Source organism: Sapajus apella, unplaced genomic scaffold (genome assembly GCF_009761245.1).
Source record: "Sapajus apella isolate SASKATOON/1434 unplaced genomic scaffold, GSC_monkey_1.0 scaffold31, whole genome shotgun sequence".
Taxonomy (NCBI): Eukaryota; Metazoa; Chordata; class Mammalia; order Primates; family Cebidae; genus Sapajus; species Sapajus apella.
In genome coordinates, this window is record NW_022436971.1 from 14,946,653 (window position 1) to 14,964,099 (window position 17,447).

The 17,447-nt window shown below is 39.2% G+C and overlaps 1 protein-coding gene across 2 annotated transcripts in view; it reads left to right on the plus strand.

Moving 5' to 3' along the window:
- The window catches only part of NOL10 (nucleolar protein 10), a 113,683-nt gene that overhangs the window by 67,095 nt on the left and 29,141 nt on the right, over window positions 1-17,447 (plus strand). For both annotated transcript variants that reach the window (XM_032294135.1, XM_032294136.1), the window contains 3 exons: window positions 12,412-12,538; window positions 16,979-17,058; window positions 17,259-17,357. In XM_032294135.1, coding sequence (XP_032150026.1) covers window positions 12,412-12,538; window positions 16,979-17,058; window positions 17,259-17,357 — 306 coding nt within the window. The remainder of the gene's footprint in view (window positions 1-12,411; window positions 12,539-16,978; window positions 17,059-17,258; window positions 17,358-17,447) is intronic.

Consider the following 17,447-nt stretch of genomic DNA (forward strand, 5'->3'; position numbering starts at 1 on the left):
AAAATATTTTTTCACCTTCCTAGAATAGCACTGTTAAGGTATAGAACCTTGAGAAAAAGTGTACATATGATTTTTTAAAAGTTTTGCTCTTCCTTTGTTTCTGCCAAGTTTTTCCCCTTGGGTATTTTTAAATATATTGGTACCCTTAGTTTTTATATAGATTTCAGAATTAAGAATTAAAAGCAATAAGAATATGCAGAAAAGTTATTAATAAACACTTTGCCTTCAAGGAAGTCAAGTGGAATCAGGAAACTACTCATGTGCTAAGGATAACACACCAAACCATCTGTGTAACTCTTGGCAGGAGTAAAATGACAAAACAAGATCTTGGGGAATGCTCATCACCAGGTGCATGATCAAAAAGATAAATACATTCTCGTGTAAGCAAATTGGCGTAGTGCCTTTAGCATCCTTGGGGCATGTGTGTGTGCGCATGTGTGCAAGTTTAGCGTTTGGCATAGTTAGGAAATTGAGAGAGGAAAAGGCTGGAAGTAAAGGAGTTTAACACTGCTTAGAGTCATTGTTATTGCAAACTCTGGAAGTGAACTCTAGGAAACTGCACTGGAATTCAAGTGTAATATGACGATAAACATCAAATGACTGGAGCCAAGGTGCAAGGCCAGGCTCTTCAGGAATGAATGAACAGGAGACTTTAAAATAAACATCTGTTTTCTTATTCAGCTAACTGGACTTTGAAGATGATTGGGGCCATGTTAAAATTTTCTTTTTCTTCCTTCAGAAGTGAGGAAAAATGTAAGCTGAGGATTTTTTCATGCTATTTAACATGTCATTTGTAGTGTTTCCTGAAAAGCAGACAGACATGTAAATCTTTTTATTCTACTTCAAAGTAGAATAATAAGTGAAATCCACTTTTGAATATTTAAGAGAATTTTAACAGATTTGTTTTATGAATGAGTTTTATGATTTTGAATAACACTTTTGCACACTTAAACTACAGTGATTTGGCTAGGCACAGTGAGTGGCCACAACTGTCCTCCCAGCGCTTTGGCAGGCCAAGGTGGGAGGATCACTTGAGCCCAGGAGTTCAAGACCAGCCTGGGCAACATAGTGAGACCCCCATCTCTACAAAATAAAATAAATTAGCTGGGCATGGGTACGTGTCTGTAGTCCAGGAGGATCACTTAAGCCAGGTGGTCAAGGCTGCAGTGAGCTATGATCAAGCCACTGTACTCCAGCCTGGGTGACAGAGCAAGACCCTGTCTCATAAATACATACATGCATGCATACATACATACATACATACATACTACAGTGGTTCATTTGAAAATAACTTTATCTCCTGTTCCTACATTTTTTTAGGAATATCTGTCTTCACCAAGCTTGCATATTCTGAATCCTGCTTAAGTTCAAAGTTTATCAACATCCAATAGATACGTGAATTTAGTTTTCAGTAAATTATTGCTTTGGTTTCCCAGAAGCTTCCTTCACATTCCAGCTCCTCAAGTAAATGTTAAAAATTTAAAAAGGAAAAGGAGCAGATTGATTTTGTATATATTTTTGTTTGGTGAAATAGCAGAGCGTAAGCATAGTCTTTTCAGTAAGTTTGCTAAAAAGTAACTTCCTGTCACCTCCCTTTGAAAAGAACTGAGGTGTGCCCTGTCCCCAAACGTACCGTCTTTCCAGTTTATTTGTGTATTGGGGTAGTGGGTGGGAATAAATGTTTCTTGGATTTTTCTGGCCTCCCTTCCTAAGCCAGGGGAGGTCCTGGGAGACAGACCCCAGACAAACCCTTATTGGACTCCCTTCCTGGAACCTAATTTTATACTCAAAATATAAAAAATAATGAAAAAATACAAAAATATAAAAAGACATGAAAATAAAGTGCTGTGAACACATGACTTTGCAAATGCTAATCATAGAGCCAAACAGTATGGAAATAGTTTGAAGTATTCTTTTGGCACAGCTTTGCCTGTGTGATTCTCACCAGAAACGTTTAACAGGAACTGATTATGAGGAGTGATTACCAGAGGAGGACTGTGGGGACCTCTGCAAATCAGGGCTCTTTCTAAGAGCTCTGGCCTGAGCCTTGAGAAAGTGTTCACATCCTGAGTCAGTGAAGGTGAGGGGGACTCCTAGATTACAGGAAACTAAGGAGACATAATAACCTTGTGCAGCGCAGGATCCTTTCGTTCGATTTTTAAAAAATAACACCTTTAAAAAGACATAATACACATACCATGAAGTTTATCCTTTTAAAGTATATAGTCCTAAGCCAGGCTCTGTGATGCCTACCCGTAATCCCAGCTACTTGGGAGGCTGAGGCAGGAGGATCGCTTGAGCCCAGGAGTTTGTGACCAGCCTGGGTAACATAGTGAGACCCCATCTCAAATCAAAAAGAGTTGTACAGTGGTTGCCACTAATTCCATGATGTTCTGCAATTCCAACCTCTAGGCCTTTGCAGTTGCCAGCTATTCTTGAGGATCACTCCCTCCTGCCCCTTGGGTCCTTGTCCATCCCTCTGGTTGATGAAGAATCAGAAACCCCATGCCAGTTATTCTTCCTTCTCCTCCCTCCCCCCAGCCCCTGCAACCACTGATCTTCTTCCTGTCTATAGATTTGCCTTTTCTGGACATTTCATGTAAATGGACTCCTGCAATGTGTTGTCTGTTTTTTCTTTAACCTGTTTTCCAGGTTCATCCGTGTTGTACCATGTATCTTTTTTCCTTTTTATTGCTGAGTGATATTCCATTGTATGGATACATCACATCCTGTTCACCCATTCAGCCGTTGATAAATGTCATGATCCAATTTTTTCTAAGTTCAGTGTTTGGACTTAGTAAAATAACTAGTCTCTTAAAGATGAGTTCTCTGACCACTTCCCCCTCCCTGTACATGGACCCTGCTTTTCTTGTTTCTTTGCGTGTCCTCTAATATTCCTGTTGGAAGCTGGATGCTTTAAATCTAATTTAGGAATTATGGAACTCGGCCCCTCCCCCAGGTCCCCAGAGTTTGCTGTTGGTTTGTTTGTTTAGTGACTCTCCTGGACTAATTCTACAAAATCTGATTTCTGTGTTACGTGTGATGACTGAAGTCTCTGCTTGGTTTGCTGAATTGTCAGGTAATGATTGAACAGAGATTTCCTTAAATGCCCACCACCAGTTAGTTGCCCAGCCTCTGCCAGAGTGATCCTCGTGAATGCCCCTGCTCACCCTTGCTCTCTGTTCAAGCCACACTGGGCTGATCTTTTTACTGATCTGCAAACATGCCAAGCAATTCCAACCTCTAGGCCTTTGCAGTTGCCAGGTATTCCTGAGGGTCACTCCCTTCTGATTCTTGGGTCTGTGTCCATCCATCTCCCCTTCCCCTCTGTTCTTCATCGCCTTCTTTCCCTCAGTTTCCCCACAGCACTGGTCTCTGTCTGTCATGCTCTACACTGCCTCTCCCTTGTTTGTTGTCTCCCCTTTCTGGAAGGTAAGCGCTTTGAAGGTGGGGACTCTTCTGTGCTTTGTTTACTGAGTATCTGGAGAGAAGGTGAAAGTGCCTGGCAGTAACTCTTTGTTGAATAAGTGAATGGGGAGGGAGCTTAGGCAACCTGTTCCTGTTTAAGAATGAGGGCCAGACATGGTGGCTTACGCCTGTAATCCTGGCACTTTGGGAGACCCAGGCCAGTGGATCGCTTGGATTCAGGAGTTTAAGATCAGCCTGGGCAACATGACGAAATTCCATCTATACAAAAGAGACAAAAATGAGCTGGGCATGGTGACGCACACCTGGAGTCCCAGCTACTTGAGGGGCTGAGGTGGGAGGATGCCTTGAAACTGGGAGGTTGAGACTGCAGTAAGCTGAGATCACGTCACTGCACTCCAATCTGGGTGATAAAGTGAGACCCTGTCTCAAACAAACAAAAAGAACGAAGAATGATGTGCTAAAATGCTAACTGGGGCCAGACACGGTGGCTCATGCCTGTAATCCCAGCACTTTGAGAGACCGAGGTGGGTAAATCACTTGAGGTCAGGAGTTCGAGATCAGCCTTGCCAACATGGTGAAAACCCATCTCTACTAAAAATACAAAAATTAGCCGGGTATAGTGGTGCACACCTGTAATCCCAGCTATTTGGGAGGCTGAGGCACAAGACTCCTGGAGGCAGAAGTTGCAGTGAGCTGAGATTGCACCACTGCACTCCAGCCTGGGTGACAGAGCATGACTCTGTCTAAAAAAAAAAAAAAAAAAAGGCAAGGTGGTCTTGTCCACTGGTAGTTTTCATGTTGCCCCTTCAGCTAATAACTATTCCCAGATGTCAGTATCTTGAAGTCTGTCTTCTGGGACCTTTCATTTTCTCCAGAGAAGAATCCCCCAGTTTCTTTCTGAGGCATTAGGGGTTTGGGCTGGTAGAGTGGACGCACAGCAACATAGGCTTGACTTTGGCATTCCAGGGACTGGGAAAAGGAGCCAAGGGTCCCACAGTTTGATGCCTACACTGCCATTAATTGGCCTGACTTCAGCCCCACAGCTTAAGTCACCTGTGCCTGGGGGTATACTCTCCCTACAACCCCCAGCCCCCTAGGGCAGCTTCGGTTCCCCTCCTCCAGAGAATTATCTCCTGGACTCTTTAGGAATGGTGAGGATTTGGGTGTTCATCGGCTCCATCATTCCCCCTTGATTCAGGCCTGTGCCTCATCCTGTTTTCCCCCCACGCTTAGAGCCTGGAAGTTATTGCCCCAAGGATTCTGAGGGAGGAAAGGCTTGAGAGAGATGGGGATACCATTATTAACCGAAAGCTCTCTGTATTTCTTAACATTAGTTTTAATTTCGTGTTTAAACGTTTGCTTGGGGCGTCCTATCTCCACTAGCCCTTGATTAAAGGGACTTTGTCGTGCGTATTTGTACTCATAGTGTCACATAGATTGACTATTGCTTGATGGGCTATTAGTGAGATAGTGGCTTAAGGAGTCTTACGTATATTTTTACTTGGCCTTATTTTTCTTGTTATTTCATTTCAGTCCCTAAATTATCTTTCCAAATATTAAATCAATTGAGTCATGGCAGATAGTAGTTTTTCTTTTTCAAAAATAAATCTTTTAAAATGTTGAAATCAAATTGCTTCTTTGCTAATCTGATTTTTAAGAACAAAACACTACAAGTAGAGTACATTTAAATGACTCATAATTACTCACACAAATGCATGTAAACTTGGGTATACAATTAGGCTGCTCATTATGCTGCAAAAGTAATTACACACGCTTAAGGACATGGCCACGCCCTCTGGCTCACCCAGTTGTTTCTCTTGGGTTTATGATCATTTATTAAGCCTCAGCTGTCAGAATTTGAAAATACATGCTGCTGCTAGTGAGGCCTTTCAACCAATAATGGAAGAAAAGCTGGAAAAGAAAGTTTTCTTTTGAGTTTATATGCAGAGTTGGTTTTCTTAATTGGCAAAATCCCATTTTCCCACCAGAGATGCAGGCTGTGGGATTAGAAAAATTATCATTAATCATAATAGTGGTCACTGATATTTATAGCATGTCTATATTTAGTATCTATTTACCATATGTAGCTATGTATAGTGTGTATATACATTGTAGTACAGCTCCATCATCTCTTAACTGCAATTCTGAAATTTACCTTGAAAATTTACCTTGAAAATAACTCGGTGGTGAACCATGTCTGGACCTGATTCATCAGGACTTAAACCTGTGTGAAATAGCGAGTTTCTTTCTAGGTCTGTGTTTATCACAAATCACTGGTGTGAATATGTGTAGGTTTTGCTGCAGAGTTGTTAATATGGTTGATCAGGGGCCACTGACTCAGGCCTCACTTGTTATAAACAGCATACATGCTCCTTTTTTAAAACGCAAAAACTTACTTGTTTCAAACCCTGGCCCTAGTTGTTTCTGATAAAGAATGAGGGCCTACCTGCAGTGAGCTATGGTTGTACCACCGCACTCCAGCCTGGGCAACAGTGAGATCCTGTTTTCCAAAAAGAATCATGGCCTTAAAGTAAGGTTAACAGATTTCTGGTTAGACCAGGATTTAAATTCTAATGGGGAGCGGGCACAGTAACTCATGCCTGTAATCCCAGCACTTTAGGAGGCCGAGGCAGGTGGATCACCCAAGGTCAGGTCAATACTAGCCTGGCCAACATGGCAAAACCCCATCTCTTCTAAAAATACAAAAATTAACTGGGCATGGTAGTGCATGCCTGTAGTCCCAGCTACTTGGGAGGCTGAGGCAGGAGAATCACTTGAACCTGGTAGGCGGAGATTGCAGTGAGCCAAGATTGCGCCACTGCACTCCAGCCTGGGCAACAGAGTGAGACTCCATCTCAAAAAAAAAAAAATTCTAATGGGGAAAACCCTCTACTTCTTCAGTGGATTGCTGGTGCTATTATTATTTTTATTGTTGTTATTGTTTTTATTATTCTAGTTCCAGAATTGGTATTTATATCTATTTTTAGAGTGTCCTGAAAACGATTGTATAATCAAATAACTAGATACTTGATATGGTTGCTAGGTGGTAAAACTGTTTCATATTCAAACTCCCTGTTGTTGCTGGTCAGTAAATGTAGTTCTTACCTGTTTAATAGTGTCATTAAAACATAAAAAATGGGCCGGGCGCGGTGGCTCACGCCTGTAATACCAGCACTTTGGGAGGCCGAGGCGGGTGGATCACGAGGTCGAGAGATCGAGACCATCCTGGTCAACATGGTGAAACCCCGTCTCAACTAAAAAAATACAAAAAAAAAAAAAAAAAAAAAACTTTCCATTTTGGCATTAATCCCACCGTATTGTCCTTGATTGTTTTCCACACCTTATTTTGCTTATGTTTGACTTTTAGCACTTAACTTTTACTAAATGCTCAGTTAACTTTTTGAATGAATGAGTAAAGTTGAAGAAATTAAGAATCATTTAGTCCTTCCGTATGTCAATACTTAGGTATTGCTATATTTGAAACAACTCTGTTCCTTTTGGGTTTCATTCTACTACCTATTTTTATAGGGCATACTATACCTAGAACATAATGAATATAGAATTCAATAAATATGTGATGCATAAAAATTGAATTAAAATCTGTCTTGTTACATTTTATAGTTCCAGTTTTATTCCTGAAATTAAAATAATATACTCATGTCATTTTTCCATGTGATACTTTTTTTTTTTTCTTTTTGAGACAGGGTCCAACTCTGTTGCCCAGGCTGGAGTGCAGAGGCGTGATCATGGCTCACTACAGCTTGACCTTGTGAGTTCAAGTGATCCTCCCACCTCAGCCTCAGAAATAGCTGGGACCACAGGCACATGCCACTATGACTGGTTAATTTTTTGTGTGTTTTTTTGTGTAGATACAAGGCCTCACTACATTGCCCAGGCTTGTAAAAGAATATTTCTAGGCTGGCCACTGTGACTTACGCTTGTAATCCCAGACTTTGGGAGGCCAAAGTGGACAGATCACCTGAGGTCAGGAGTTCGAGACCAGCCTGGCCAACATGGCAAAACCCCATCTCTACTAAAAATACAAAAAAATTAGCTGGGTGTGGTGGTGCGTGCCCGTAATCCCAGCTACTCAGGAGGCTGAGGCATGAGAATCGCTTGAACCTGGGAGGCGGAGATTGCAGTGAGCTGAGATCACGCCACTGCACTCCACTCTGAGATACATATGGAGACACTGTCTCAAAAAAAAACCAAAAAGAATATTTCTAAAAAAAATGATAATTACAAATTTATTGGCTGTTCTGTGTTATCAATTATTTTCTTATTTTTTATATTACTAGTACGTTAGATAATGAAATGCTTTATTATACTCAGTAGCAATATAAGTAAGCGGAAAAAAATGGTGGCATTTATATTGGGTTAGTAGACTTTGGTTCTTTGTGTATAATATTAATAGTACTTTGTTGTTGTTTTAATCACCCTTGATCTTTTAAAACCATTTATCTGGTAATCCTCAGTCTTTTTTCTGTCTCAGCACAGCTTTGGGATGAAGCACAGTGGTTTTTCTAAAGTAGAGTAAGGGAACGAGTATCCTCTTTCAACTCCCTAAGAGTTTATTTATTTATGTATTTTCTTTTTCTTTTTATTGTTTCTAGAGACAGGGTCTCACTCTGTTGCCCAGGCTGGAGAGCATTGGTACCATCATAGCTCACTGCAGCCTTCAAATCCTGAGCTTAAGGGATCCTTCCATCTCACGCTCCTGGGATATTAATTAGGACTACAGGTACATGCCACTATGCCCAGCTAATTTTAACAATATGGCTTTTTTTTTCTTTTGAGAGAGAGTCTAATTCTGTCACCTAGGCTGGAGTGCAGTGGTGCAATCTTGGCTTACCGCAACCTCCACCTCCTGGGTTCAAGCAATTCTCACGCCTCAGCCTCCTGAGTGTCTGGGATACAGGCATGTGCCACCATGCGCAGCTAATTTTTGTATTTTTAGTAGAGATGGGGTTTCACCATGTTGGCCAGGATGGTCTCGAACTCCTGACCTCGGACAATCTGCCCGCCTCAGCCTCCGAAAGTGCTGGGATTACAGGTGTGAGCCACTGCAGGTGGCCAGCAATGTGTATTTTTGTAGAGACAGGATCTCACTGTGTTGCCCAGGCTGTCTTGAACTCCTGGGCTTAGGCAGCCCCCTCACTTTGGCCTTCCAAAGTGCTGAGATTAGGCGTGAGCCATTGCACCTGGCCCCTAAGATTCTTAGTATTTACCCTTTTTCCTCCCCACTTGTAGTCCATTACAGGAATATATGAGAATTTTGAGTTTTGTGATTAACATCTTAAAGGCAGATTGTAATCATAGAAGCAGTGATAATCTTGGGCATATGGCATGTATTTTCATGTCCTTTAAAATTGGTTCTTCTGCTCAAATGGATTGGCACAAGCAGATACTTCGCTGCATTTGAGTTGCGGCCTTCTTGTAGCATGTTGGTACATAAAGATTCTTTCATATTTTGGAGAATCAACTGTCTCCATTTAGATTGGTTGATATGATTATCATTAAAGTTGCTGAGGGATCCACATTATCCTTTTCTAGCAACCTGATGATCAGTTTTGAATTTTCTCCTTTTATTAATACTGACCTGTGAGTTTAAGAAATACTTGCTGGGCACAGTGCCACTGCCTACAATTCTAGCTATTCTAGAGGCTGAGGCAGGAGGATCTCTTGAACTCAGGGTTTCAAGACCAGCCTAGGCAACACAGCAAGAACCTGTCTCTAAAAAAGTAAAAAGAAAATCTTATAAATTGATGAGCATGGGCAACATGGTTGTGACTGAAGCCTAGAATACAGCAATGTAATAGCAAGACAGAAAACCTGGGAAGTTTGAGGTAGCAGCGATAGTCCATGTATGGCCAAGAAGGATGTTTTCCTCAAGTTGTAAAATGCGGAATTTAGAAAGTAAATTAATATATTTTAAAGGATTAGTTGAGGTTTAACATATTTTATGGCTACGAAGGCAACAAGGACATTTTACACATTGACACTGTGGTAATTTTAGGTGCATCAGAGAGTGTGGCGTGCCTGTGGTGGAGCCCTCCTTATTGGCTAAGCCAGCCACTGTTTTTGCAACTTAATAGGCTTCTGAGGAAAGGTCTAATGTGGATAAAACCTGCAGTTTATACCAGAGTAAATCAATAATTTCAACTTTGTTGTGGTGGTTTTGATGTTTTTTCTCTGAAAAGGAACTTGGGAAATGTGATTAATAAGGTCAGCTACTAGATTTAATTTTGTTTTTTATGGAAATATTTTTTCCTAGAAAATTTAATGGCCATGAATCTGATTGCAGAGATTATTTGCCATAACTAGACCTGTCCTCTGACAGGCAATTTAAACCACTTCCATTAAAATCTAGATAATCAGAAAAAATATTGTGGAACATTACAAAAGAGAATTTACTTTCACATTTCCTGTGAATTTACTTTCACATTTTATGTGAAAGTAAATTCAGATCTAGACTGTTTTAGTATTCCTGCCTCTCACCTCCAAAAGTCAGTGTACACAGTATCATCTTTTTATTGTCTTCGAAGCCCATGATTTAAAGGTGGAACTATTTCATTTTGAGGTCCTTTGGGTAACCAGTGTACCCTTGCATAGGAGTCAAGATAGATCCTTCACCAGGAGCGTTCATATATTCAGTAGCTTTATGGTGAGGTAGTTGAGTGTTCTTATCTTGAATAAGGAATATTAGACCAATTTAGAAATACTTTTGCCAGAGAGAACCCTTTAAGTTTTAGTACTTCGTGTGTATGAAATTCACGGTGTGTTTTACACATGACTAGATTTATTGAGCACCTACTGTTTGGCAGGCACTGTTCTAGGTACTAAAAATTCAGCAGTTTACAAAACAGATGTCTCTCGTCTCCTGAGAGGACAGTATCTTGGATATTCTGAAAAAGAGATAATAGCATACTTTGATCTTGTCTAAAAGAAGAAAAGCTTACTGTCTTAGGGAGTACACCATTATCTGATACAGCTTTGTATTTTCCAATTTATGACTCACTGCAAGCAGATACCTACCCGTGTAGTTACAAGGTCCTCAACTCTCTCAGCATCAGAAGATGCCTTGTGATTTTCCTAGCTTGCTCAAGTGCACATTCCAACGTGAAGTCCTTTCAAGTAGACTTATTCAGTGTCCCCAGCCGTCGCTGTTGTTGTTGTTGTTGTTTCCAGCATCTTCCCCCTGGACTCAGTGCATTCTGAGTTCGTTGCACACACTGTGTGTATGGGCATGCGTGTGCACATGCAAGAACACATATGTGCTCCAGCTGGATTTTAAACTTCTTCAGGGGATCGTGGACAGTCGTCAGCTTAGCACAGTGCTTTGTATGTGGTAGCATTTAGTTGTTGACTTCAAGCTACTGTCCTAAAATTGCTTAAAACCGTAGGAGTTCTTTTAAAAAGTGTTCTATATGAAATTTGAAAAAACGCCTTGCATTTCTTGAGTCTGTCTTTTATGGTTGGAGGCAAACCACTGAGCATATAAAAACCTTTGCTTCTATTTTTTAAAATTGTAGATTGTGCTAATATGGAATTTCTCTGTAAGACTCTCATGCTGTATTGGGGTGAAGAGAATCACCCTTTCTAATCAGGCAAAATAATATAACTAAACTAATATGGCCATATCTAACATCTACTTTTCATTTGAAGACGGTGTTAACAGAGGCTGTTTTTTTTGTTGTAATTCTCTTCCTTCTACAAATGGTTTAAGCTAGATTTAATAATTTCCATTATGATTTCTGGGTTTTTTTTCCGGTATGCCTGATTGCTACTGAAATAAACAGGTTAAGTCGTCACTGGAAGTTCCATTTTGTCCGAGCCCAGTGTTCTCTTGTCAGAATACCTCCAGCTTAAAGGAGGATTTCATTAACATATTTTCTCTGTTGACTGAGCAGGTTTCCTTTGGCATAAATTGACCTCAGCTGGTGTGGCATTTTGTTGGGAAAGATTTGTATCAATAGCAAAAATGTACAAAGCGATCATATTATTTTGTGAAAGTAGTTGGATTATATTTTTTTCAAAGTTGGATTATAAACTTAATGATTCGTATTTTATTAGTTGGTTATAATTCTCTTCAGCCGTTTGTTTCTCAGCCTTTCATTGTGATAACTTGTGGAGCCTGGTCACCCATTGAGTTTTGAAGAATTCTTTATACAGAAATTTAAAAAATCAACTAATTATTTTTAAATGGCAAATACAAATTATATGTATTTGTTGTGTACAGCATGATGTTTTGAAACGTGTATGTGGTGGAATGGCTAAATTGAGCAACATTTGTATTACCATTTTTTGTATCTATTCTCTTAGCAATTTTCAAGAATAAAATGTATTGCCATTAACAATAGTCTAGAATTTTAGTCTTTAATGAGTTAATTAAATGAAGTGGACCATACAGAATGGAATGTAATTGTCAAGTAATTAGTTGAAAAATCTTAAAAGAAAGTAATTTTGGGTGGAGTGTGGTAGCTTGAGCTCAGGAGTTCAAGACCAGCCTGGGCAACATGGCAAAATCCTGTCTCTACGAATAATAATAATAATAAATATTGTTTTTTTAAAAAAAGATATTTTTTCTTTCGGACTTTTGTTTGGCAGACTTAAAAAATCTTTTGTACCAAATAATGCTTTTGTAGAATTCTGGTAGTATTTTGAAGGAAGGATGGTTGGATGTTATGCACCTGAATTATTTATCTGTATTTTTGATAGTTCTTCTAGTTTAAGAATATTCATTCATACTTTTGTGCCCTAGACTAAGTGAGATTATTTTCTCTTAAAAGCCTAAACATTTACTGCTTTGTTTATTCTCTTCCATTATATACTTGTTCATTATATGTATTGCATATATTTGTCAATACTTCTGATGGAAAAATGGATTTAGAAATCATATTTAAAGAATTTGGTTATAAATAACTGAGTCTTGGACGGTGTGCTAAACTGTGCCTCTGCTGACCTTCTCATAAACACCAACAGGTTTTGGGTCCTGCTCCTCGGTGGTGTTCCTTCTTAGACAACTTGACGGAAGAATTAGAAGAGAATCCAGAAAGCACAGTCTATGATGATTACAAATTTGTCACCAAGAAAGACCTTGAAAATTTAGGTAAAAAAAAATTGTGATAAAATGATTATGAAATTATTTATTTCTACTTTTTTTTTTTTTTTCCAGTTTTCAACATTCAGATTGGCTGAGCCATCTCCCATCCTCATCTCCCAAATCTTCCCTTTCTGCCAAATCAGATATTAAACATATTATAAATTGTCAAATTTGTAACCTTTCTCCTTAGAGAAAAGTTCAGGTAAATGTAACCCACTGAAGCTTTTTTGTACTTTAAATGAGAATTTATTTTAGCAAATAGTTTCTTTTAGCATACTAGCTATATAAAGGAAAAAAACTGTCATGAAAGCAGTGATTTTTTCCCCCAGTCCTATCTGGAGCGTAAGGTTTAAAAAATATCTCAGAGATGGCAAGTAAATGATTTCTGCCTTTCTTTTAGATATTGATTATAAAAGACCCAATCCAAAACTTAGAAGTGATACCAACTGGGATTTTTCCCCTAGTCCTATCTGAAGCATAAGGTTTTAAAAATATCTCAGAGATGGCAAGTAAATGATTTCTGCCTTTCTTTTAGATATTGATTATAAAAGACCCAATCCAAAACTTAGAAGTGTTATCAACGTTGAGGCCAGGCGCGGTGGCTCACACCTGTAATCCCAGCACTTTGGGAGGCCAAAGACAGGCGGATCACCTGAGGTCAGGAGTTTGAGACCAGCCTGGCCAACATGATGATACCCTGTGTCTACTAAAAGTACAAAATTAGCTGGGTGTGGTGGCATGTGCTTGTAATGCCAGCTACTTGGGAGGCTGAGGCAGGAGAATCACTTGAACCTGGGAGGCAGAGTTGCAGTGAGCTGAGATTGTGACACTGCACTCCAGCCTGGGCAAAAAGAGTGAAACTCTGTCTTAAAAAAAAAAAAAAAAAAAAAAAAGGAAGTGATATTGAAACTTCCCACATAGAAGAACCTTAATAGTCACTTTATGTTTAAAGGTCACAAGCCAAGAAGTGTCTTAAAGAAGAGCAAATACTTATGATATAGGGCTTATACTTACTATGTACAGGAAGTTGTTTTTGTTTTGTTTTGTTTTTTGCTTTTTTTTGTTTTGAGACAATCTTGTTCTGTCACTCAAGCTGGAGTACAGTGGCTCGATCTTGTCTCGCTGCAACCTCCACCTCCCAGGCTCAAGTGATTCTCCTGCCTCAGCTTCCCAAGTAGCTATGATTACAGATATGTGCTGCCATGCAGCCTGGTGAGATGGGGTTTCACCATGTTGGCCATGCTGGTCTTGAAATCCCAGCCTCTGGTGATCCACTTACCTTGGCCTTTCAAAGTGCTTGGATTACAGGCGTGAGCCACTGCACCCAGCATGTGCAGGCAGTATTCTAAGTGTTCTACATGTAACTCATTCAATCTTCACATCCATATGAATTGGATACTGTTATGATTTCATTAGATAAGGAAACTAATACAGAAAAAAGATAAATGTACATGGCCCAAAGTTTCAGTGATAGTAATCTTGAGAGTTGGGCTTTAAACCCAGAGTCCATGCTCTTCCCCCAGCCATCCCAGCCCCTGCGGGACACGTTGGGCCTGCTTGCCTAACACTCCCCTAAATTAGAGTAAATGGTGCTCATCTTGTTCTGCTGGCAGAGGGCTGCATCAGAAGTTACTGAGAGTGGGAACATTTAGAGGATCCAGGTCGAGGCAACTTAGTTGTCTTTGGAACAAATAGATGTGCAACTGTTGCAATTAGATTAATTAAACTTCCTGTTTAACCCATATCTCATGGCATGGTTGATCCAGGCAGAATTGCTTTCTATCAGTTACTATCAAAAAGAGTTGAATTTAGCCTTTTAAAAAATGACTTACAAATGAAATAGGACCTTCTTACTGAAGTACCTTCTTAAGTGTCTCCAACATAATTTTCATAATATGCTGTGTCACACTCACCTACATTCTTTAATGGAAGGAAAAAAAGTCATTGTTCTTTGGTGGATTTTTTTTTTTGTAAACTACTATGTTTAGTACATTGTGGGTTCTTTTTCAATCTCTATACTGGGTTTATTTTGAGTGAAGAGAGCAGTTATTTAAGTTTAGGTATATGTTGTTAAAATGTAATTGTACTGCTCATTAAAACTATAGAAATAGATATAATATTCAACAAAATGACAGTCATACTAGAAAGCATTTTATGTATATTACTAATATCTTTTGATATCAAATGAGCCTTTATCATTTCTCCATAATACATAAAATCTTCTACATAGAATGTCTTAAGAGTAGAAGTAATGAACTTCCCTTACTTCTTAAGAGTATTCTTAGTGCAGCATTAGCATATTGAATATTTGCAAGTTCTGACTCTTCCTGGATATACCGAATAGCAGATCTTATAGCTTGGCATTTCCCACAGTCCATTCTTTGGAGTATTACTTCTGTAAAAGGGATAGCATAGTGGCTGATATCATGGGCACTTCATGTAGACTGACATGGGTTTACATCCCACCTCTCTCACTTAATATCTGCACAACTCGGCCAATTCACTTAGCCTCTTTAAGCCTTTATTTCCTCATCTGTAAAATGGGAATTATATTGGTCCCTACCCATAGGGTTGCTTGGAGAATGAGTCAGAAAATGCTTGGAAAATATTCAGCACAGTTATTTTAGGAGATTTGTGGCAAATAAATTTGAGAAATGCTAGGTTAAGCACAGTTAAATCCATATCTTTACCTCACACACTTCTTAGAGCCTTTAATACCATCATGCATTGTACATCTCCAAACGGGAGGAAAGTATGAATCATTTCCCAAACCTACCTGACCACAGAGCCCTTTTTTCTCAAGAAGATCTCTTGGGACTAGGGATCCATGGAGTTACCTGTAGGATTGTTTCACTGTGAAAAGCACTCCACTTGGTTTTTATTTATGACCTGACTTGGAATAATGCTGTGACATTAATAAAGGGAGCAAAAAATTACTTTTGCAACCACTGGTATATGTATTTTACAGTGTAGTGGTTAATCAGACCCTCATCCTGAGGAAGGAGTAGAGAATATACACGTGGAGGAAGGATTAGAGAATATACACATTTTGTTAAGGCTCAGCCCTCTTTTTTTAAAGACTCCACTGTGAAAGTTCAAACCCCATAGTTTTATTAACCTAATAAATTGTTTGACAGTATTTTCCTAACCAAGCTTTAGAATTCCTTTATGAGAGTATCCCAAATTTAATTTTGCTTTTTATATTGTTCTATAAGGTATACTATTTTATGCTACTATGTGATTTTGCCTAGTACTTGATTTTCAGGTCTAGATGGATATATATCACTAAAATTTGGAAATTAGAGTAATGTTTTCCTTAGAAGGACAGTCACTTATACCAGGGGTCTTTGACCCCTGAGCCATGGACCCGTACCAATCTATGGCTTGCTACTAACAGCCACATAGGAGGAGGTGAGTGTCGAGTGAGCATGACTGCCTGAGCTCCGCCTCCTTCCAGCGGTGGCAGTAGATTCTCATAGGAGTGTGAACCCTATTGTGAATTGCACATGCGAGGGATCTAGGTCACATGCCCCTTATGAGAATCTAATGCTTGATGATCTGAGGTGGAAGAGTTTCATCCTGAAACCATCCCTCCCCCAATCCATGGAAAAATTGTCTTTCACAAAACCAGTCCCTGGAGCCAAAAAGGTTGGGGACCACTGACATATACCACAGGTGTTCCTCGTGTTAGTACATCACATGTGGCCTTATTTTGAAGATAGTCTCAACCTTCTTCTGTGTCAATATTTGCAATTAATAAATAATTTCTATGACATAGGCAGAGCATTCTTTTGTGACCACCAGCACCATAAATTCTAAGTGTAATCTATTAAAACTGGAAAACTGTGAAAGGTATTGTTTGAGGCAGGGCTCTCAAATCCTGACTGGCAGTAGACTTTTCATTAGTCTCTGATGAAGAGTACTTGTGTGATGTGAGTGTTAATTTGCATGTATGTTTGTTTCTATGTGGCAGTAGGAATTTGTCAGCTGTTTTCTTGGAAGATGGTTCTTTACTGTTTTTGTGAGTGTCCTTTGTTTTTGCAAACGGTGGGAGATAACAGTGTTTCTCTTCTCTCCCTTCTCCGCATTTCAGTTTGGCAACTTACTGTTGATCCCCAGTATTATTTTCTAAATTGAACTGGTTTGTGGAAATAAAAAATCTGAGGACTACTCAGGGGTTATAAGGTAACCCTCCTTGTCATAGTTCATAAGGACTTTCTCATCATTTCTGTGTGCAGGATTATTTCATTTAAAATAAATAAGGATGTTATTGTTGAAGTAGATTAAATGTTCCCTGTAGACATCAGAGAAGATTATTAATTCTAATCCTTAAAGTGTTACTCTGCAGTGAAATCTTACTGTAATCAAATTGTTGTACAAGAAAAACAGTTAAATGTTAATGAATATTGCTTAAGGACCTGCTGTCTTCTGTTTAACCTTTCCCAGGGCTCACACACCTCATTGGCTCTCCTTTCCTCCGGGCCTATATGCATGGGTTTTTCATGGATATAAGACTGTATCACAAGGTAAATGCAAAACTACAGCTACTGTATTTCAGGAAACTCGGAGCAGTTTATAGCCATTCCCTCACTACTCGCCCTTTATAAAACTTAAGTAGGATTTGTAGGGGTCTGCCTGTTCTTTGGCATAACTGTCGCGGTGTATATGAAAATGATATTACTAAATGCCATTCTTTTATTTTCAAAACTTTTTTCATTTTGAAAAGGTGAAACTGATGGTAAATCCATTTGCTTATGAAGAATATAGAAAAGATAAAATACGACAGAAAATAGAAGAAACACGTGCACAGAGAGTCCAGTTGAAGGTAAATATTAGAGTTACCATTGAGTTTATCAGAGAAGAGTAGTTCGTTTTCATTTTGTGTATTATTCCAAAGAGATCTGCCAGTCTTTTC